The sequence below is a fragment of the Muntiacus reevesi genome, chromosome 15, assembly GCF_963930625.1.
Source record: "Muntiacus reevesi chromosome 15, mMunRee1.1, whole genome shotgun sequence".
In the NCBI taxonomy this organism is placed as follows: Eukaryota; Metazoa; Chordata; class Mammalia; order Artiodactyla; family Cervidae; genus Muntiacus; species Muntiacus reevesi.
In genome coordinates this window covers 27,888,112-27,911,349 of record NC_089263.1, presented here as the reverse complement: position 1 = coordinate 27,911,349, position 23,238 = coordinate 27,888,112, and the positions used below count along the sequence as shown (strand labels likewise).

Genomic DNA, 23,238 nt, shown 5'->3' with positions numbered 1-23,238 from the left:
AGTTCAGCTGGAATTCCATCACCTCCACTGACTTGTTCATGATAATACTTCCTAAGGCTACCTGACTTCACACAGGGGAGTTTATAGACAGTAAAGTATTATACTATTCTGTATAATACTTTAATGGTCAAGCTATGACATTTTGCATTTTAAAAAATCCATAGAAATTTATAACAAAATGAATAAGCCTCACTTGAAGCAAATTTTTTAAAAAATCACTTAGGGCTTCAGAGGAAACCCATGATGAAATATTGATTGTGATAAAAGTATCTAAAATATCCTTAGTGAAGTGGTTGAGGGAAAAATGTTCAGTTCAGTTCAGTTCAGTCGCTCAGTCGTGTCCGACTCTTTGCAACCCCATGAATCGCAGAACGCCAGGCCTTCCTGTCCATCACCAACTCCTGGTGTTTACTCAGACTCATGTCCATTGAGTCAATGATGCCATCCAGCCATCTCATCCTCTGTCATCCCCTTCTCCTCCTGCTCCCATTCTCTCCCAGCATCAGGGTCTTTTCCAACGAGTCAACTCTTCGCATGAGGTGGCCAAAGTATTGGAGTTTCAGCTTCAGCATCAGTCCTTCCAGTGAACATCCAGAACTGATCTCCTTTAGGATGGACTGGTTGGATCTCCATTCAGTCCAACGGACTCTCAAGAGTCTTCTCCAACACCACAGTTCAAAAGCATCAATTTTTTGGCGCTCAGCTTTCTTCACAGTCCAACTCTCACATCCATACATGACCACTGGAAAAACCATTGCCTTGACTAGATGGACCTTTGTTGGCAAAGTAATGTCTCTGCTTTCCCCCCCCCCCTGTAACTATGGCAATGCATGGAGATGTAAACACAAAAAAACTATATAGGTACTGTACTCCAGTCATCAAAGCATATGTATATCACCTAAGGGTTCAGGTTAAGAATTCTGAAACTTTTATAGATGTATACCAAAATTCAAAATTTAGTAAGTAAATAGACGCAGTGGTATGATATAGACTTTTCACTATAGGAGCTGAGGGTGGAGGAGGCTGAGATGATCCATATGGTATTAGAGTTGGAGAATTCAGTGTGGAGTTATGTGTGGCTTAATATGGATATATATAGGTTTGTGCATGTACACGGGTTAAATAAACATATACCTTCTTCCTCTGACAGCTTCAGAGGTCCTAGAAGCAACCTCCACCCCCCCCCCCCAGTACCGACATGCACACCCAGGACTCAGATATTCATTTCTAACACCATTTTTAAACAAAAGGAAATAGGGATCCTTGGAGGAATGTCTGATTCTAGGACTGGGGCCAGAAATATAAGTATGAAGAATCATGTAGTGCTAGAAAGAATGCAAATACTGAAAGAAATCCACAAGAGAGGGTATCAGAGCAATGTAAGAGTCAACTGAACAAGCTCCCAATGACTGAAGAACTTGGTCAACAAAATAAAGTTGTAGTCAATTATAACCCAAAGTAGAAAGTAAATGTTCATGAGTCCACACTGATATAAAAAAAAATGATTAAATACATAAATAAATGTGAGAGAAGAGATGAATGCCCAAGCAGAATAATTTAAGATAATTTATGTAAGTATGTACTTTAGGGTGTATTTAATTTGTATGTAAAAATTTCAGGTGGAGCTTAACTCCCAACTCCTTAAAGTGGGGTACACATTTTGCCATCCTTCCAAAGTCCATAGGACAGACAGGGAGGTACAAAAGAGTAACTTCACAAGGGAGAAATACAACAAACACTACACCCACACAGGTGATCAAGGTCAACATCAACTGGGATGAGTGATGTTGATCGTATGTACACTTGATATGATGACATATGGCATTTTACCTTTGTAGTCTTCTTCCCCCAAACTCACAACCTCAGTCTAATCCTGAGTAAACATCAGATAAATCCAAATTGAAGGACATTCTACGAAATAGTCGACAAGTACTCCTCAGAGCTCTCAAGATTATCAATAAACAGGCATGACTGAGACACTATCACAGCCAAGAGGATCCCAGGGAGACATGTGACATATCTAATGTGATGTGGTGTTCTGATGGAATTCTGGAACAGAAAAATAGTGGCAAAAACTAAGAAAATATGAATAAAGTGTCATTGTTAGTTAATATATTTATCTTCTTTCTTTTGGGTTACCCCCATGGCTCAGTGGTTAAAATAATTTGCCCATAATGCAGGCGATGTGGGTTCAATCCCTGAATCAGGAAGATCCCCTGGAGGAGGGCATGGCAGCCCTTGCCAGTATCCTTGTCTGGAGAATCTCATGGACAGAGCAGACTGGTGGGCTATAGTCCATGGGGCCACACAGAGTTGGACACGACTGAAGCAACTAAGCACATTCTTTCTTTAGTTGGAAAAATATACTGATGTTAGATGTTAACAATAGTGGGTACTGTGTACTACTGATTATGTAAGAATTCTCCGTATGTCTCTATAACTCTTTTTGTAAACCTAAAACTATTCTAAATTTAAAAGTTTAATCAAACAGAAAGACAAAAACATGACCTCTGCTGTAGTCTTTTAGAAGATACTCTTGATCACGTTAAAATAGTTTCCTTTAATCTTAGATTGGCTATGTACTTTTTAATCCTGAAAGGGCATTGGATTTTATATAGCACATTGAATTTTATTATGTTAGAATGTGTTGTTGACATGATAATTTTATTAGCCTGTTAATATGGTGATGAGTATTTTGCCTTCATGGGATAAATCCTCTGTAGCATGTAATGCTGTTTGATAGCATTTTACCCACACTGGAACGTCCACTAAACACCTGCCACTACTTTAGCAACTAAGTCTATGTAGCATTCTAAATCTTCTGTTGTCATTTCAACAATCTTCAGAGCATCTTCACCAGGAGTATATCTCATCTCAGGAAAACACTTTCTTCGCTCATCCATAAGAAGTGACTCCCTTCCATTCAAGTTTTATTATGAGAATGCAGCAATTCAGTCACATCTTCAGGCTCAACTGCTAATTCTAGTTCTCTTTCTAAGCCATGTTCAGTTACTTCTTCCACTGAAGACTTGACTACTCAAAGTCAGGAATGAAATCAACTTCTACCAAAATCTTGTCAATGTTGATATTTGACCTCTTTCCATGAATTGCAAATGTTCTTAATGGCATCTAGTATAGTGAATCTTCTCCAGAATGTTTCAATCTACTTAGATTCATCAGAGGAATCACTATCTATGGCAGCCGTAGCCTTATGAAACATATTTCTTCGATAATAAGACATCAAAGTTGAAATTACCCTTTGATTCATGGGCTACAGAATGGATATTGTGTTAGCAGGCATTAAAACAACATTTATTTTTTTGTCCATCTGCGTTGTAATTCTGCATGACCAGGTGTATGACAATAAGCAGTACTATTTTGAAAGGAGCCTTTTTACCCCCCTTGAACAGTCGGTCTCAACAGTGGTTCTAAAATACTCAGATAAGCATGTTGTAAACAGATGTGCTATCATTCAGACTTTGCTGTTTCATTTAGAGAGTGGGAAGAGTAGATTTAGCATAATTCTTAAGAGCCCAAGTGGGCTTCCCTGGTGGCTCAGATGATAAAGAACCTACCTGCAATCCTGAAGACCTGGATTCAGTCCTTGGGTCAGGAAGATCCCCTGGAGAAGGGAATGGTAACCCACTCCACTATTCTTGTCTGGGAAATCCCATAGACATAGGAGCCTGTCTTCAGTCCATGGGGTTGCAAAGAGTTGGACATGATTGACTAACACTTTCAGTTGTCACTAAGGGCCCAAGGAGTTTCAGAAAGGCAAATGAGCATTAGCTGCAACTTCAAGTCACCAGGGAATTAGCCCCTAACAAGAGAGTCAGTCTGACCTTTCAATCTTTGAGCAGGGCTTTGACTTCTCCTCTCTAGCTATGAAAGTCCTAGATGGCATCTTTTCCCAATAAGGGCTGTTTCATCTACATCGAAAATCTGTTGTTTAGTGTAGCCACCTTCATTGATCATCTTACCAAGATCTTTTGGATAACGCTGCAGCTTCCACGTCAGCACTTGCTGCTTCACCTTGCACTTATATGTTATGGAGATGGTGTCTGTCCATAAATCTCATGGACCAATCTCTTCTAGCTTCAAATTTTCTTCTGCAGCCACTTCACCTCTCTCAGTCTTCACAGAATTGAAGAGAGTTAGGGTCTTGCTCTGCATTAGGCTTTGGCTCTGCATCAGGCTTTGTCTCTAAGGGAATGTTGTGACTGCTTTGATCTTCTATCTAGTCCACTAACAGTTTCTCCATATTAGTAAGAAGGCTGTTTCATCTTCTTATCATCCATGTGTTCACCGGAACAGCACTTCAAATTTCCTTCAAAATTCTTTCCTTTTAATTTGCAACTTGGCTAACTGTTTGGTGCAAGAGTTCTAGCTTTGACCTTTCTCAGCTTTTGACATGCCTTCCTCACTATGCTTAATTATTTTTAGCTACTGATTTAAAATGAGAGATGTGTGACTCTTCCTTTCATTTTAACACTTAGAGGCAACTGTAGGGTATAAATTGGCCTAATTTCAACATTGCTGTTTTTCAGGGAATAGGAAGACCCAAGGAGTGAGAGAGGGACAAAGGAACTCCTGATTAGTGGGGCACTCAGGACACAAGGGCATGCTAAGTCACTTCAGTCGTGTCTGACTCTTTGAACCCAAGGATTGTAGTTCGCCAGGCTCCTGTCTGCAGGGATTCTCCAGGCAAGAATACTGGGGTGGGTTGCCATGACCTCATCCAGGGGATCTTCTCAACCCAGGGATTGAACCGAGGTCCCTGCATTGCAGGCAGATTTTTTTTTTTTTTAAAACCAGTCCCAGGAAAGCCCACAGCTCTTATCAAGTTTGCCATCTTATATGAGTGTGGTCTGTGGTGTTCCAGAGCAACTTGAACAGTGATATCAAAGATCACTAATTACAGATAACCATAAAGAATATAATTTTAATGAAAAACTTTGAAATATGGTGAGAATTAGCAAATGTGACACGGTGGCATGAAGTGAACAAATGTGGTTGGAAAAATTACATCAATAAACTTGCTCAATACAGAGGTGCACCATAGGCTAATGTAAACTAATATAAGTGTTCTGAGCATGTTCAAGTTAGGCTAAACTAATCTTTGACGTTTGGTAGGTTAGGTTGTATTCAATGCATTTTCAACTTATTAACAACTTGCAATGGGTTTATCCAGATGTAAGCCCAATATAAGGGCTTGAGGAAGATCTGTACTCATTGACCTGCTGTCCCACTGGAAAATGATTTAACTTGAGATTTCTGGCATTGCAGGGTACAAGGGAGGCAAGGAAATAGTTATGCTTCCAGGACCTTGATCCCCACGACCATACCACACATATATGAAGTTCCTTGGCCCCTCTGGGCTCATATCCCTCTAGGATGGAAGGCAGGGCTTTTAGGTACTTTCACGTAATCTGTAGGCGATTAAGAGCTGTGCTCATAGGACCACTGGAGGTGGTGTGTCACTGGCAATTTTCCAAATGATGTTTATGTCTCCTCTATTCTGTTGGGTTTTATTTCCCTTGTCTGACTCCCTTTTTGCCAGCAGCCAATACTGTGTAGCTCATTCCTTTACCACATGCCAGTTCTGTGTGTATCCTGGCTGCCACAGATGGTGTAGAACTCAGGAACCAGATGAAGTGAAGATGACACGTGTCTGCTCACCAGGAATCCCCTCTGGCGTTCCCAGCAAACACCTCCTTTGAGGCAAGCCCAGGTCAGGAGTCAACCTTTTCTCCGAACCATTCTCCAGAAAGAATGAACCCTTCCTTCTTTTAGGATCTTGGTACAGTTATCAAAGCCTATACTGATTATTTATATATGCATCATGTCTATATATATATAAAGCAGGTGTCAATTTGCTACAAGACACTTCATTGCAAGCTGGCATATTTCTTTATTTTTCCAACTCAAAGAACCGATTTAGCTGCCCATTCCTGATGTTGGGGTAAATTCATGGGCAGTCACATTTTGGTAAGCTTTCCCCTAGTTTTTGGTGCTATTCAAGAAGTCTGAGCCTTATGCAATTCAGACATACAGGCATTGCCTCTGCTGGTCCACAGTGATCCTAACATCTGGTGGAGCTCGGATTCTCTGGGGCCTAAGGTAAGTGAGCTGCAGACCACCTAACTGAGTGCAGGGACCCCTCTGCTCTCAGCCTTCTGCAACATGCTTGCTGAGGGTAAAAGGGGTAGAGTGTACCCACCACTTTTGAAGGCTCTCCTCAGCATTCTCTCTTCCATCCTCTCCCAGAATCAGGCCCCCTCTTCAACATCTGGGATATGATTAAGCCCCTGACCTCTTTGATTGGTATCTGCTCAGAAGTTTCTCTTGGCAATGACCTTTCACTGGCAAAAAAAAAAAAAAAAAAAAAGCTTAGATCACACCACCAACTTTTGCCTGTCCTCTGGCAAAAAGCTGAGAGTTAACTTTTTTCTCCCAACCTTTTGAATCGCCTTTAAAAGAGAACTAAACATGAAGAAGATATACACTGGGAATCCCATCACACACTTTTGCAGCGTCTCCTCCTTGAATATTGCTTCCCTGGCAGATTTCGGCTGTCCTCTGGACACCTCCAGAACCATCTGAGAATCAGGCTGGTGATGCCCAGCAAATGGTTGCTGGAAGAACATCCACCACGGCTCGCGGGGGTAGGAGGGACCTGTCTCATGTCTGTCTCCTCTCCTTTGGGTGGACTCGTGAACCTGTGAGAGCCTGGTTCCTGGGCTCTGCATCCAGCAGCTGGCGTGGAGGCAGGGCCCTGGGGAGCCAGATTCAGAAGGGTCCCACCGCTCTCCCAGCGACCCGGCGTGGCTTGTCTGATAGTGGCAGCGAGCGGACCGGGGACAAAGGACAGAAGAGACAGGCAGAGCCTGGCCGTTGACAGCCTCGGGCTCGCGGGTACGGCTCGGTGGAGACGGACGCGGGGAGGTGGCGCGCCTCTCCTGGACTTCTGGGCTTCTGTCTCCCCCGCGGCCGCCTTCCGCTGGGGTCGGGCGGCGGGCTGGGGGGGAGGGGCGCGGGGGACGGGGGCGGGGCTCGTCACGTGGAGAGGCGCGCGGGGGCGGGCGGGGCGTGGGCGCGCGCTGGGCTCTTTAAAGGCGCGCCAGCCGAGCCGGGAGAGGCGGCTTTGCGGCCGCAGGCTCAGGCCAGGGCTGATCTCCGAGACGCGCAGCTCCGGCCCCCAACATGCGCGGCTCGCTGTGCCTGGCGCTGGCAGCGTCGATCTTGCACGGTAAAGCCGCCGGTCTCTCCAGTCACCACTCTTGCTCCTTGGGATCCCAGGCGGCTCGGGGCGCCCCGCGCCGAGGACGGGATTGGGGATTCGCGCCTGCTGCGAAGGGCGGCGGGAGGCGCTGCCGGTGGAAGGCGAGCCCGGCACTTCTGGGCTGCGCTGCTTGGGCGGCTGGGGGTGCGGGCAGGGGGCGCATCCCCGCCGGCTTGCCCTGAGCAGCCCGCGCGTCTCTCCTCTCCTCTCCTGAAGTGTCCCTACAAGGCGAATTCCAGAGGAAGCTCTACAAGGACCTGGTGAGGAACTACAACCCCTTGGAGAGGCCGGTGGCCAACGACTCGCTGCCGCTCACAGTCTACTTCTCCCTGAGCCTCCTGCAGATCATGGACGTGGTAAGTTCCGGCCGGGCCCGGGCCTGCCCGCTGCCGTGTGCCTCTGTTTCCCCAGCCGCCCAGGGAGGAACCTGGCGTTCCCAGGCCACCTGTGCGCTGGTACTTCAGACCTGACTTGCCCTCGGATTAGAAACTCAGGGTGAAAGTGTCTCCATCCTGAGTCAGGAATCATCAAGAATAGGTCCGAATGGTCACACATTAGTACCCCTTCTGGTATAAGTACTGGCATGTAGTCTGATATGGGTGTCAATTTAGGCATTTCTAGACTTTTCTGCGGCTTCCGTGGTCTGGGTAAGGGTCTGGCCCTGGACTTTGCAGCTGACTCGTCTGTCCAGGCAGAGGACCAGCTGTGAGCATTTAGACCCCCTCCCCAGTTCCAATAATGGGCATGGTTCCTGGGGAGGTTAATGCAGGTGATCCTGCTCTGAAGATGAGCAAGCCACCGCTGCCCAGATACACTTGTCTGCTCGTTCAGGCAACTGCTTCCAGCCCCACGGGCTTCTTGCAGACTTATTAGTGCTCACTTCAATTGGCAGATCTGTGTAAAATCTGGATAAGTTTGTTTTTCTGCTCTTCTAGATTGCTTTGGATATTCAATTTTCATTGGCACATCCTTCATACAGTACAAGTATTTAATGAAAGCATTTAAGTCTTTGTAAGTGAGTTTCAGGGTCTAGCCTGGACAAAGCATTGGACTCGGCTCCGGAGCGGTATGTAGGGATGATGGTGTTCCAAGGAGGGGAGAATGTGGTAGGAAAAGGATGTGAGAAAAGCTACAACAGGTGGAAAGTGCTAAGAGTCTCCAGAAGTGTAAGAAGAAAGGTGAGATTTCATAATCCTGCAAATAAAGAGCACCCTTTCTATTAAACTGTTGTATGTTGCGTCATTTAAGGTAGTTACAATTGCTAAGATGAATGGTTTCTTTTCCCACAGGACACGTGTGTTAAATGTGTAGTGCTCCTATTCCACAGTTAGACCTATGCTTCCAAATATTCAGTGTGTATGCAGTGACGTGGAGAAACTATCACATTGGAGAGCTGTAAAAGCAGATAAGTGCTGTCCTGTGGTTTACCAGGGCAAAAAAATGCTGTTTAGAGAGCTTGGACTGTAGGAAGAAGGAAAGGACAGAGATGTGGGGTTAGGGGAAGAGGTGCTGAGAAAGCTGCCCTGGTGTTGAGCAGAGCCAGGGCAGAGAAATGGAATCTCGGAGGCTTTGGGGGATGGGTGAGGTGGGCACAAGCCCTGTGGCATTTGGGGAGGCAGACTATATGGAGCAGCTTCTCTGTTACTTTGAGAATCATAGGATTTGTCCTTGGGAGCTTGGTAGGTCCTGACTCTGCTCATTTCTGGATGATTGGTCTTAGGTGTGCGTGTTAAATTGATTCCGTCGTGTTCAACTCTTCAGCCCTATGGACTATAGCCTGCCAAGCTCCTCCGTATATGGGGATTCTCCAGGAAAGAATACTAGAGTTGGTTGCCATGAACTCCTCTAGAGGATCTTCCCAACCTGGGGATCAAACCTTTGTCTCCTGTGGCTCCTGCATTGCAGGAAGATTCTTTACCGCTGAGCCACAGGGGAAACCTGGTTGATCTTTGCTAAGTTTCTCAAGCATCCTGAGTCTGTACTTTCCTGTTAATACCTTGGACAGGATAGCACTTCAGCGGTCATTGTGATGACCTGAAGACTGTGGAGGCAACTTTGAGAGACTGCAAAGTTAGACAGAAGACAGTGGTCATTTTCATCTAAATAAAACAAAATTACCCCCCATCCCCAACTCATGCACGCATGTTACAGAGGACTAGATGAGCTAGCACACTCCAAAGTGGTGAGAAAATGAAAGCCACCCCAACACCATTTGCCTGGGGTTGGCCCCAATTGGGCCTCACTGTGGGTATGTCTGTGTCACAACTCCTGGTCTTGGACTGGTCCTTGTGCTGGATGCTTGGGATGTGGAGGGGCAGTGGCTACTCAGTCGGGGATCGGGAGCAGTGACCAAGGGGAGCAGGTGCCGTGGGCTGTGGCAGTCTCTCTTGGAGAGAAAGCCACTCACCAGGAAGCTGCAGGCTTCTTCCTAGTACCTCCATCTCTTTAAGAGACCTTTCAGGAATCAAATTGCATGAGAGATTTTGGGTTTTATGAAAAGTTTGGTTATAAGCTAGGGTTACATGATGTGACAACTAAAAAAAAATAGTGAAATGCAAACATTTGTCAAGTTGGAAGATTTTAAGAAGAATAATAATTATAAGCAGTGTGTGTCATCAACATTGCGATACCAGAGAGAAGCTCTCGTGAAGACCGCTGTCAGCAGCCAGAGGTCACGGGAGGGTGGGAGGGGAGAAAGCTTTGGTCTCACCTTGACCATGGATCTAGCTGTGAATGTGTTGAACTTCCCAGCTTGCCAATATTGTGAGCTCATGGAGTGGCCTTCAACAAATTACTTTACTTTCTAAGCTCTGTTTCCTCATGTGTAAAATGAGAATAATGTCCACTTCACAGGGTTTTGAGAGGATTAAATAAGAGAAAGCGCTTGGCACACACTGGTAATTCACTGAAGATTTGCTTTATCTTCATAATGTAGCTACTCAACGGTTGGGACATCAATGCCTAGAAAGGTGTGGTCTCTTGGCCAGGGTTGCTCACTGGTTAGAGGCAGGGCTGTGTCACAGCTGCCTTGCAGGTCCTTTGTATGTCCAGCCTCCTTTAGAATCCATAACTTCTTTTGTAGAAAAAAAAAAAAATCAGCGTAATTTATTTAAACCACTTGAGTGTAACTGATTGAATGTGACTGCCCTGAGATTACAGTGAAAAGGAAGTCTCTATATCAGAAATAATGAAATATGCAAACATTTGTATTCCAGCCAGACTTGAGTCTGTCTGGTTTTGAGACAGAGCCAGGGCTTTCCAGCCGGACTCTCAGGACCCTGGACAGAGATACAGTGACTCATAACTGATTCCTGTGACAAGCCCTCACTGGTATCAGGTTCTCTTTACAAATTCAGTTCCAGAGGTCCTTTGCCCATTCTGACTGGGCTGTTCTAGAGACCATTTTCCTTCCAAATCTTGTTACTGTTCTGCTTTCTGCCAGCAGAGATTTCCCGGCTAGAGTACAGGGAGATAATGTATGATTCCACATGTCTTATTTCCATGGCAGATTGTTTACCTCTTCATCAGCTTATTCAACACATATTTTTTATTGAAATCTTCTTGTGGACTTTGTTAGATTCTGGGAATCTATACATGGTTAAGGGATTATTTCTGCTTCTATAATTCACAGTCTTATCTATGGAGACTGATGTGTAAATTCAAGAGTATCTCACATGTACCTGAATGCAAATGTGGTACAGACACACCTAGGAGGATATATTTCCTTCCAGCCAGGTGGCTAGGAATTAGGTTTCTAAAGGTGAGTAGGAGTTTGCCAGTTGGAGAAAACATGGAAGGCTTTCCCGGTGAAGCGAACGAACAGGGTGAAGAAAGATGAGAGTGGGAGGACACTGTACCCTCAGCAAGGTGTGATCAACTGGCTCCCAGTTGATCTTGCTGCAGTTGTGCTGCAAAGCTCTTCAGAAACTTGAACGTGCTTATGTGTGTTGAGAATTCTTAAAAGAGGGATGTCATACTAACCAAACTACTAACTTTCTCTTACATACCCTTTTGTGAGAATGATGTTCTAGAAACACACCTTGCAAGATGAAGGACGAGGGTTATCTTCTGGTAGGAGGGCTAAGGGAGTTCATACCATAGACAGAAGAGATGTTGAGCGTAAGGTATGTCGAGTGGCTCTGCAGAGTTGAGATTTTGTCTTGGGCCTTCATCAGGGTAAATCTCCCAGGATATGAGGAGGTGGTGGTGGTGTGCCAGAGGATTCATGAAGCTGCAAGATCAGCTTGCCGCTGCATATTTTTCTAGAAGTGGAAACAGTCCAAACCACAATATTTGTATTAAACCCAACAAGTATAAATTATAGACGAATGAAAAAAAATGTACATGAACTTTTAAAGACAAACCATGTGTTTTCAGAGGGATAGTTTTACCTACTGTGATCTCCTCTAGCTATCTGTCAGCCCCTTAGTGAGGCACAAGGTAGAGAGTGAGAGGGTGGTGGATTTTTAATCAGAGGTGGGATATTATTAGATCTGTGTTTAGATCAAGGATGCTGAGGTGTGTGGGGGGGACAGATTAAAGAGACGAGAAAATGTAGGCAAAGGATGAAGAGGTCAAAACTGTAATGGTCAGTGTGGAAATGTGGAGACAACGACAGATTCCAGAGACCTTTTGGGCGTACTGTCTATGATATATAACTGTGTGTGAGAATTCTATGTAGATACATAGATAAATTTGTTAACTGAAGGTACCTAAATTATTCCTAACTGCATAGTCTGACTTAACGGTGATTATTAATTTACTACATGGGCTTGTAACTGGGCTGGGAATGAGATAATACCTAAGAAATCATTTTGAAGTGATGCAAGTGTAAGATTCTAAACTACCAACAGTTTCCATAATATGTCTCCTTTTTGCATTCTATTTAGTCATTTGTCTGTACACACACATCTAAAGGCCATTCTGGTGTTGATTTGCATAAAATAAATGTGCATAGTTAGGAAAACATGTCCAGAAGGCAAGGTATTTAACTGAATAATAAGAATCAACACATAATTATATAGAAATGTATAATACATAATGATGCAGGGATGATTTTTGCTGTTTTATACATTTGGGATTGCAGATTCAACTTTTTAGAAACTTGAGTCACAAGACAGCAGAACTAGGTGGTTGTGCATTTGGGGTTTGCTACTGCAGAATGCAGGCATGGGTGTGGAGTCCAGTGTCTGAGGGCTTGTGTGTTATCTGAAATCCCTTGGTGGCTCTGCTCTGCTTTATCAGACTTAACGATTTTACATTTACTGGCCACTATGTGAAATGCTACAACTCAAACTTAACATTATCAAATACTTGCTGTAAAAATTGCACACCTTGAAGACAGTCTATGAAGAAAACCCAAGGTGCAGTTATTTAATTATCTTAATAATGTGTTTATAAGTGATGTTTCTTGCAGCTACAAATAACGTTTTGTGTAGGAAATCAAATTTAAAAAAGGACTGCAGGGGGATAAAAACCATCCAAATCACCATTACTCAAGGCCTTCTGGTGCATTTCAGACTTTTCTCTATGTTCATAGGTTGTTTAGAGAAATATTTAAAAATTAAAATGGCATAACACCATTATGGCACCTTAAACAATATTAGCAGGCATTATTTTTAAAGTGACACAAATAGGCCAAGTGGTAAACTGAATTTTAAAATAAGATTGTGTTCTTTCCCCACTATTATGTAACTCTCACTACCACTGTGTATTTGATCCCTATTTGTATTTTTATCTTAGAAATCTCTTATAAAGTTTTTATTGAAATGATTCATGATGTTACTTCAAAGCTTTGTTGTGTTTTATGTTGTCGTAGATTTTGTATGTGAAAAATCACAGAGATAATTCAAAGATCTTGACACTTGACAATACCTCCCTCCATTTTACATTTGCTTCTGACCAACACTCAGGCTATAGGTTCTGGCAAGCACAAATCACCTTAATCCAGTTAGTGACTGAGAAGAGGAGGACCTGGGCTTCCGTTCCTCAGAGGGCTAGTTTGTTTCTCAATTTTGCATATACATTCTAGAGTGTGAATATAGAGAACTTAGCAAGGTCTTCCCTCTATTCTGTAGACCTTGAACCCCACTATGTCCTGCTAGCTCTTGAGTCTGCCAAGATTTGCTTTAACTTTTGGCCTCCTAGGCTTTGCTTTAGAAATCATCACATGGTTCTGGAAAAGTGGCCCCAGACCCTGTTATTCTCTAAGCTTCCCTCCCTTTCCTGAACCTTGGCCCTGCTGTTCCTCATTGCCCTATTCTTTGACTGTATTTCTCATTGTATTTTCCCAGTTGTTCTCACTGCAGAGTGGGTGAGAACTATCTAGTTCATCACTGTGGGTTCAGTTCAGTTCAGTTCAGTCATTTAGTCATGTCTGACTCTTTGTGACCCCATGGGCTGCAGTATGTCAGGCTTCCCTGTCCATCACCAACTCCCGGAGCTTACTCAAACTCATGTCCATTGAGTCGGTGATGCCATTCCACCATCTCATCATTCTCCTCCTGCCTTCAATCATTCCCAGCATCAGGGTCTTTTCACATGAGTCAGTTCTTTGCATCAGGTGGCCAAAGTATTGGAGTTTCAGCTTCAGCATCAGTCCTTCCAATGAACACCCAGGACTGATCTCCTTTAGGATGGATTAGTTGGATCTCCTTGCTGTTTAAGGGACTCTCAAGAGTCTTCTCCAACACCACAGTTCAAAAGCATCAATTCTTCTGCGCTCAGCTTTCTTTCATTTCCTTTCTTTTATCCTGGGTAGCAGAACTGAAATTCTAAATTAAAACTTGTTTGTAATGCATCTTTATAATTGATCCAGATTTATTATGGTAGAAATTGTACCCCTGTTAAACCTCTTTATTGCTCTGGGACATAAAGGTACAGAATTCTTTTAGCTTTATAGACTGGGGATTATGGGCACTTTCACTAAAGGACACTTTTCTTGTAAATGTTGTCTTTCAAGTCTACCCCTAAAGATATTCCCCAAAGGCTTAGTTCTCTCAGAACTCCTGATTCATCCCTGATATGCTGTTAAAGGAAGAGAAATGGTCTTGTCATGGAGAGATGCTAGTGAAAATCTCTGCTCACTTATTGATTTATCAGGATTAGGTAGAGTTTTACTCCTTAGAGAAGAAGAAACTAATTTGAAACTTCTAATTCTCATTCTCTTTATTTCAGTGATTCCCTTAATTTGCATTCCACATCAGCTATAAACTGTTTTAGTCAAAGAGCCCTCAAAGTAAAAACCAAAACCATTTAAAAAAAAATAAAAGCATGAATGTGCACATTTATGTGTGCACACACACACCCTGTTACTCTTCTCTCTCTTTGTTGAATGTTTCTTTTGGATATCACAAGATAAGACATCCCATAATAGGCTTGCTAAGTTTCCAAGAGAAAAAACTTGAAGTTATTGCAAAAGCCTCAGAGTCACAACTTCCAGAGAGCCAAACAAGTGACTGAAACTAATGTGAAATTAAGTAAGAAATTAAGTCCAGCGGGGTAGTGGGAGAGGCCTGGACATGGGGCTGACTCCAGACTCAAGAGTCCGCCTTAGATTGGGCTGACCAGTGCCCCCTGCAGTGGGAGTGAGCGGCGTGGGGGGTGGTGACATGGTTGCCGCCATGGTTAAGAAGGGCCACCTGTGAGATGATCCCCAGCATGGGAAATTTATTCTGGGATCACTGAGGGCAAATTGTCAGTAAAGATTCCTGTCTCTGGTAAAAGAGGTATTCCTGAGCAAGAAAAAATGTGTTTGTTTTATTTTGTGGAGAGAAGGCAAGTGGTCAGGTTGAGCTCCAGGTGTTTTGAAACTTTAGAATCATAAAACAGTTTTTTTATTCTACTGCATCTGTCTTCAGAAGCTCACACATATAATGTGTTATATGGAGGGGCTCAGACTAAGCAAGTTAAGCCAAGGCTGCTCACTGATTGATTAAACTCAAATTGATAACATTTACAATTGAAATCACTGGTCCAGAAACATTCATTTATTCACTGTTTTCCTTAAGATGTTTTATTGACATTTGAAGTAACCTTTAATACGCTGGCTTAGCTCTTAGACAGATTTCATTTGAGAAGTCATTTTGAACTTTGAATTGCAGTGTAATACGGGTCCCCTGTGTGGCAAAATATCAAAACCAGCTCAATGAATTGTCACAGGTTACCATGCAGGTAACCACCACCCAAGATGACTCACTCTTCTCCCTCTTTTTGTGTACTGGAAAACCACAGCATAATGTCAAGCATCAGAGTTTAATTTTGCCCTTCACTGGGACTCTGTATAGATGGAATCGCACAAGAACACAGTGTGTATCCTTTTGTTTGCTTTTATTCACTTTTATTTTTGTGAGAGTCACCCAAGTTCTTGCCTGTTGCTGCAGTTTATTCATTTTTATTGGGTGGATGTAGCATTATTTGTTATTCTGTTGATGGAGGTTTTTTAGGTTGTTTCTAGTTTTTGGACCCTTGTGAAGTACACTGACATGAATATTCCAACCACATACATCTTTTGATGCACATGTTTATGTATTTCTATCACATGTATATACATAGGAAGGGACTAGCCAGGAGCTTGGATGGCATGTCTTTAACTTCTCCAGATGAAGCCAAAACCTGTTCAAAATGATTATACCAATTAACATTCTCACCAGCAGTGTCTGAAAAATTCTTCTTGTTCTACATAATCACCCACACTTTGTATTTTAGTCTTTTAAATTTACCATTCTAGTGGGTGAGGAGTGATATATTTCCTTGTGTTTTAATTAGTGGTTTCCTGATTACCAATAAAGTTGAGGACATTTTCATTTCTTAATTTTCCACTTGGATATCATCTTCTCTTGCAAAGTGTTTGTTTATATCTCTTGCCTATTTTTATCTGTGTGTGTATGTGTGTGTGGCTTTGTTCTTTCCTTGTTAGGATTTGTATGTGTTTTTCTATTTTACGGACTTGAGCCCTTTGTAAAATGTTTCTGTGAGTATCTTTGACCCTGGCTGGTCTTTCCACTCTTTTCATGTTCTCTTTTTCATAAATTCCTCATTGATGTAGAATATGCTTGTGGCTCAGGTGGTAAAGAATCCACCTGCAATGTGGGAGACCTGGGTTTGATCCCTGGGTTGGGAAGATCCCTTGGAGAAGGGAAAGGCTACCCACTCCAGTATTCTGGCCTGGAGAATTCCATGGACCATATAGTCCATGGCATTGCAAAGAGTCGGACATGACTGAGCAACTTTCATACTTCACATGCTTACAGATGGGCTTCCCAGGTGATGCTAGTGGTCAAGAACCTGCCTGCCAATGCAGGAGATGTGAGAGACAAGGGTTAGATGATCCCTGGGTCAAGAAGATCCCCTAGATGAGGGCATGGCAATTCACTCCAGTATTCTTGCCTGGAGAATCCCATGGACAGAGGTGCCTGGCAGGTTACAGTCCATAGGGTTGCAAAGAGTGGGACACAACTGAAGTAACTTAGCATGCACACACATGCTTACAGATAAATTGTATCTTTAGATGAACAGAAATTCTTAATTGCCTGATTTTGTAATTCTTTTCTTCTATGTTTAGTGTATATTATGTTATCTTTAGAAAAATCTTTCCTTTCCTCAAGTTCATGAAGATAATTTTCTATATATTTGCATTTAGAGGCTTTTTGTTGTTGCTTTACCTTCACATGGGGCTCTAGACTGATGATTATTTTGTTTTTCAAGGCTAATTAAAGGATTGTTAGTATAATGATTGCATGATTGGTGCACTTTGTTGCTTTAGGCATTGTATTATCTACTTTGTCTGCCCTGAGAGAGACATTTCAGTTATATAGTGTGTACATGATACGGAGAAAATGCCAGGGCTATGACATTTTTATTATGACACGTGACCCTATCTACAAAACAGAAACAGACTCCCTGACATAGAGAACAGACTTGTGGTTGCCAGACGGGGTCGGGGGTGGATTGAGAGTTTAGGGTTAGTAGGTGCAAAGTAGTAAAAAACAAATAGAGCAGTGATTACAAACTATAGCCTACCGGTTAAAATCTGCCCACTGCCTATTTTTGTAAATAAAGTTTTATTGAAATACAAACACAAATAAATGCCAATAAGATGCAGCATTTACAGAGCCAATAATAAAGGATTTCTGAAAAGCCCTGGGCCATCTCGATGCTGACTCTTACCCAGATACATTTTGTTGCCTCTGTTTCTGGTTATGACACCATTAGGACACTATTTTAGTAATCTTAATCGTCCTCTTCCTGGATTGATCAACTTCACCCATTCCTGTGACTTCCTATTATGATAGGTATGAACTCAGCTCATTCACAGCTCTCCTTACCTCCCCTCTTACCTCTCTTCTTGCTTCTTCCGCTGCTCACTTTTGCACCTTCAAAAGTATAAAACAGGTAAAGGGTATCGACAGAAGGTGGCAGATGTAAATTAAACTTCTAGTGGTGAGCCTGCTGGAGTGTACAGAAGTGGAAATGTAATGTTGTATACGTCAAACTTATGTAATGTTATAAAGCAATTTTGTGATATCACTGACATGTGAAATCTAAAATACGGCACAAGTGAACATATCTAAGGAACAGAAACAGTCTTTCAGACATAAAGAACAAACCTGCCAAGGGGGAGGGGTTTGAAACTATTAGAGTAGATAAACAACAAGATCCTACTGTCTGGGACAGGGAACTATATTCAATATCCTGTGATAAAACATAGTGGAAAAGTATGGTATAGAATTCATATGTGTATAACTGAATCACTTTATGGTCGAAACTAACACAGCATTTTAAATCAACTATACTTAAACTGAAAAGAAAACCAGTGTTAATCAATTTTTAAAAATTATAGTAGACTTAATTATATCTACAAACTAACTTGTTGAAAAAAACAAAGCTTCTTGTCATTTCTGTTGTCTGGAATTCAGCTTTTCCGCTCTGTAATCACTTCCTTTCTGCCCCTGCTTCTCTTGAAGTCCTTCCATGTTCACATTGGTAACATTTACATTCTATTCTGTGTGTGTGTGTGTGAGTGTGAAAGTCAATCAGTCATGTCCGACTCTTTGCGACCCCATGGACTGTACAGTGCATGGGATTCTTCAGGCCAGAATACTGGAGTGGGTAACCTTTCCCTTCTCCAGGGGGTCTTCCCAACCCAGGGATCGAACCCAGGTCTCACACATTGCAGGCGGATTCTTTACCAGCTGAGCCACAGTCTTATTTAATTTCTCTGTAACTTGACAGTAGCTTGATTTGACTTGGGGGAAAAAAAAAAAACAAAAAACAGCCCTCACGATCTTGTGACAGTGTAAGCACTGTTCTCTGCAAAGCCATTTTTCTAAGCCCCTGTTTCCTTCTCTGTGGGTTCAGTGCTGTGTTTCTGTGCCATTCATTGGGGTTGTGTGTGCCTGGTGTCAGCTGACTTGGGGTCAAGCTCAGATGATCTCCTTTTTTACCTTCTTCACCAAATCTTATTGTACCTTGTTATCCCGATGTTTTTGGTCACGCTGTAGATCCAATAGGTCCTCCTTTCACCAGTCCTGTCTTTTGTACACTGGGCCCTCTTTCTCTGGGAGTACTGGTTGGAGGGTTGTCCTTTCCTTCTTTACTTTTGTAGTTCATTTGTTTTAAACTAAGTAATGTTATTTCTTCTAGGGTTATTTTCCTCCCCTTCTTTTAATGTTGCTTATTTATTTACTTTGCCTTTCTATTTTTACTATGTATTTGTCAAGACTTTCTAAAGTTCCTCTGGTTCTTAGTATCTCTTCTTATTTTTATATTAGGGAACAGAAACATTAGTAGAAGTGCTGTATCAGAGGGGGCCTGTTACATTTTTGAGGACTGAGTAAATGCTCAAGGACTGAATGCTTTGCTCCAAAGGCATCTCTTTTCACATGACCTGCTTTGTTTCCTAATTCAGGGCTGTCTAATAGAAATGTAATGTCAGCCCCAGATGTGATTTTTACATTTTCCAGTGTTCACGTTTAAAAAGTAAATGGTGTGGGGAACATTGATTTTAGTAAGATACCTCACTTCACCTAGTATTCCTAAATTATTAAGGATGCAACAAGTAGCCAACATTAAAAAAACATTAATGAGATAGTTTATGCTTTTAGGGGAGGGCACAGCTAAGCCTTGGGAATCCCATGAATGTTAGGCTCATAGCACTGGCCACCCATCTGGGACTTAGAAGGCAGGTTTTGGAGTGGCTGCCATGTTGTTCTGTCCAGCACTCACTGATCAGATCAGTTTGTTTGAGTTTTGACTCAGTGAGGTGAGGAGAAACCTGGTAGTTTGTTATTGTCAGGAGGAAGTTGACAAAGCTTGCTCTGAATTCACCTGTGAGAGGTCCACTCCATACTCCCTGCCCTCCTCTGGACTCAGGGCACTTCTGAACTCTGGGCTTCTACATGGCAGACCTGCTCCCTCTACCCTGCAGCCCCGTACTCAGCGTTGAGCACAGGTCTTCCTTCATTGGCTTTTGCAGTCACCAAGCCTCTGTGTGTGTGCTCTTGTGATGTGTTGAATATCTTGTCTAAAAAAAAAGTACAACCTGAAAGTTGAGAATTATGCTTTATTTGCTTAAGTCCAGAAGACAGGATCTCAGCTCTAAGGGACTTTTCCATAGAGGTAAGGGAGAAGCCACCCTCTCCAGTACTCTGGCCTGGAGAATCCCGTGGACAGAGGAGGCTGGTGGGCTGCAGTCCATGGGGTCACAGAGAGTCGGACACGACTGAAGTGGCTAGGCACAGCACAGCACGGGAGGAGCCAAGGTTTATAGGAATTTTGCAACAAAGACCAGGTAGTCAGTGCATCAGAAGATTACTGTTAACTAAAGAAAACCAGACATCTCAAGTTAAGGAATTTAGCATTTTCTATGTATGGGAAGATGCAAAAGTCTGGGCTCACTGAAGTCATTCCTTTCATATGCACCTCAGCTCTCTAGGGCCAGGATCCTGGGCTTTCTCATCCAAAGTCCCTTCAGGGTACTCCACTGGGGGTGGCTGCAGTCAGTGACTGCTTGATGGTAGGCATCCTGTTTCTGTTCCTGAATTCCCTCATGACTCACCATCAGGGGTGGCTCTAATGAGGTGGCTTGATAGCTGTAACATCTTTGTTTATTGATATAGCAGACAACATTTTTTTTTTTCATTGGCATACCATTTCTCTCCTTTATTTTAATTTCAGTAGTCTTGAGGGCAGAGGGGAAATAGATGGGTATAAGTTGACATCTTAAGCTAGAACCTTACTGGATACTCTTATCAGCAACTAAGCCAATGGGTAAAAATGTTATTTTGTATTTTTAATTCATTATTTGATTCACAGATCCATGTCTACATTTCTGCAATGTCATTTTGATATTTGTGTTTCTTTAAACAGCAGTGAACACTTGGGCAGTCAAGAACTGAGAAAATGAGCATTTTTATATACATCTTAGGTTTATGATTATTTAAATTTAAATGAATGTTTTCTTTATTGTGGCCCCTGTAGAAGGAGAGGCGGTTACTGTAAGAAACCTATTAAAATATCAAATACTTTTTTGGACTCTTGTTAGGATTAAAGTCCAATTATTTGGAATCTTTTGATAGAAATAGTCTTTTCAGAATGAGCTTATTTATTGAGGCTGGCAGGTATACCTCAAGGCAGAGTCTCATGATGGATGTTGATGGCTCACAAACAAGATGGAGATGGGTTTTCTGTTTTTATTTTTGTTTGGATGCTTATAATCTGACACTGGAGAAAAATTAAATTTCCCCAAAGTGTCTTAAGCAACTTAAAACAGTTCTCTACTGACTAGTTTCAAAACCAGCCTTTGTGAGGTAGTGAACTTTCTGGTATGTTAACTTGAAAAGTCTTGACTTTATACTTATAGCTTATAGAGTAAATGAAACATTATACGGGTCTTAAAAGTCAATTGGTCAAAAGCTTTAAAACACTTAAGAGAAAACATCAAAAACTTCTTCACAAGGTTTTTTTGTTTGTGTGTTTTAAATAAAACCAAGAATGTTACTGTTTTAAAATTTATTTTTGCTTTAAATGTTGTGGTTACTCATCAAATTGTGATTGAATCATTTAGGATAATATTTTGTATTTGCCTGAAATATCTGGAGATTGAGGATCAACAAAATTCCTTGATGGAAACTAAAGAATAACAGACACGTTGATAAAAACAGACAAAGCCTAGAGAATCACAATATTTTCAAACATTCACGTGCTTCTGGCTAGTCTTCAGGGGCACATCCTATAGACCATTGGAGGTCAGGAGATACTTTTTAATTTTCAGCTAGGTAAAATGCATGCAGCATAGATATTTAAACATAGGGGAATCTCTCTGAATCTGGTTTGTCCTTTGTATCCATGGTCTTGTGTTTTACAGTCCCAGAGTGCATGGAAACTGCACCAGAGGCTTTTCTCTGAAAGGAGTGGTCTGTTCTCAGGAATGAGAAGCATTGAAGGCAGCTCTCTGTACCAGGAGCTGGACTGGCACTCGGCTGCAGGAAGGTCCCCCTCACCTCCTTTCTTTCCTTCCTTTGAAGGGCATCAGGCCAGTTGGACCCCATCTCTTGTTCCGTGTGTGGAACAATTAATGTGATGGCCACGGACCAGGATGCTCCTTTGTCAGTAACCATTGAGCAGGCATTAAAGCAACAATGTGCAGATGGCACTTTCATTGTTGATGACAGGGGAAATTATAGGCACTGGATTAAATTAAAAACTGAAAGGGAATGAATACTCATGACAGGAAATGTGTTTCATTTCCAGTGGTGGTTTGCATCCGCACAGGGAGCAGCTGGTCATTGATGTGTTATCACAAACCAGCTTTCCACTGGCTCCCTGCATTTTTTAAAAAAAATATCACTTTAAAAGCACACAGCATTAGAAAGAAATACTTTTAAAGGGTTTGAAACTTGTCTTAGATAGAGGAAAGGAATAGCAAGACGGAATGCATGGTATGGATTTGTCTGGATTGGAGAGATTGCACCTGTTTCAGAAATGCTGCTCTTTTGGAGGAAAATGAGACTCCTGAGTTTATCATCATGTCTGTAAGAAATCTGTAGATGTAACCTGGGCTAGGGGGATTCAGGGCCTGTCTCCCCTGCTAATAGGTAGTTTTTTAGGTTTGTATCAACACGTATGGTCCTATGAACAAAGTGCTATATTATTAGGACCATTCTGATCTAAGCAGAGAAGATTTGGGGACTTGAATGAACCCAGGCATTTTTCATATTTTTTTTTGTTTGGGGATATTTTTGCTTTTTTTTTTTTTTTTTTTTAAATTTTTGAACATATTATGCAGTATTCAAGATACTCAAATAGTAGATGACCAGTGAGATTTTATTATAATGATTTGAATTATTTTGGCGGATATTTGATATATATTATTTCATTCCACTTATTTTTGTTTCTGATGCTCAGATTATCAAGGTGACTCCTGTGTCCTTTTGGTAAGCTCTCTCTGATCCTTAGTTGCTCTGTTTTCTAGAACGAAATAAAATGAGATATCTCAAGGCTGTCTTGTACTGCTCACTCCAGACTTGAATCTGCTTTTACGAAGAAACCCTTCAGTGGGAAACTTTATTCAGAAACCATGGATTGACAGTAGACATTGGAATAAATTCTGACTTGAGTCTAGAAAAATATTTCAGAAAGAGATAACTGACCAAATGGAAAGTAAAAATATAAAGAAAGGATCTTTTTTAAAAAAGCTTCTAGAGTTCAAGGAAAGCATGAAAAACTTAATGTAAAAGACTCATTGAACACTTCAATTTCAGTGCACCAGGGATAGGGAAAAAAAAAAAAAACCCTTAAATTCATCCAGGACAGAGGGAAAATCACTTGCTAAAAATAATTGCCAAAATGACATCTGTAGTCTTATCAGAAAAATCTGGGATTTGAAAAGACATGGTCTATAATATCATAACTCAGGTGAGAAATTATTATCCCCAAATCTCTAAAGAGCCAAGTAG

At 42.0% G+C, this 23,238-nt stretch overlaps 1 protein-coding gene across 1 annotated transcript in view; it reads left to right on the top strand.

Moving 5' to 3' along the window:
* Positions 1 to 7,203: 7,203 nt before the first annotated feature.
* The window catches only part of LOC136147361 (neuronal acetylcholine receptor subunit alpha-7), a 137,329-nt gene continuing 121,294 nt past the window's right edge, over positions 7,204 to 23,238 (top strand). The window contains exons 1-2 of the mRNA XM_065906744.1: positions 7,204 to 7,249; positions 7,499 to 7,638. Of these exons, the coding sequence (XP_065762816.1) occupies positions 7,204 to 7,249; positions 7,499 to 7,638 (186 nt within the window). The remainder of the gene's footprint in view (positions 7,250 to 7,498; positions 7,639 to 23,238) is intronic.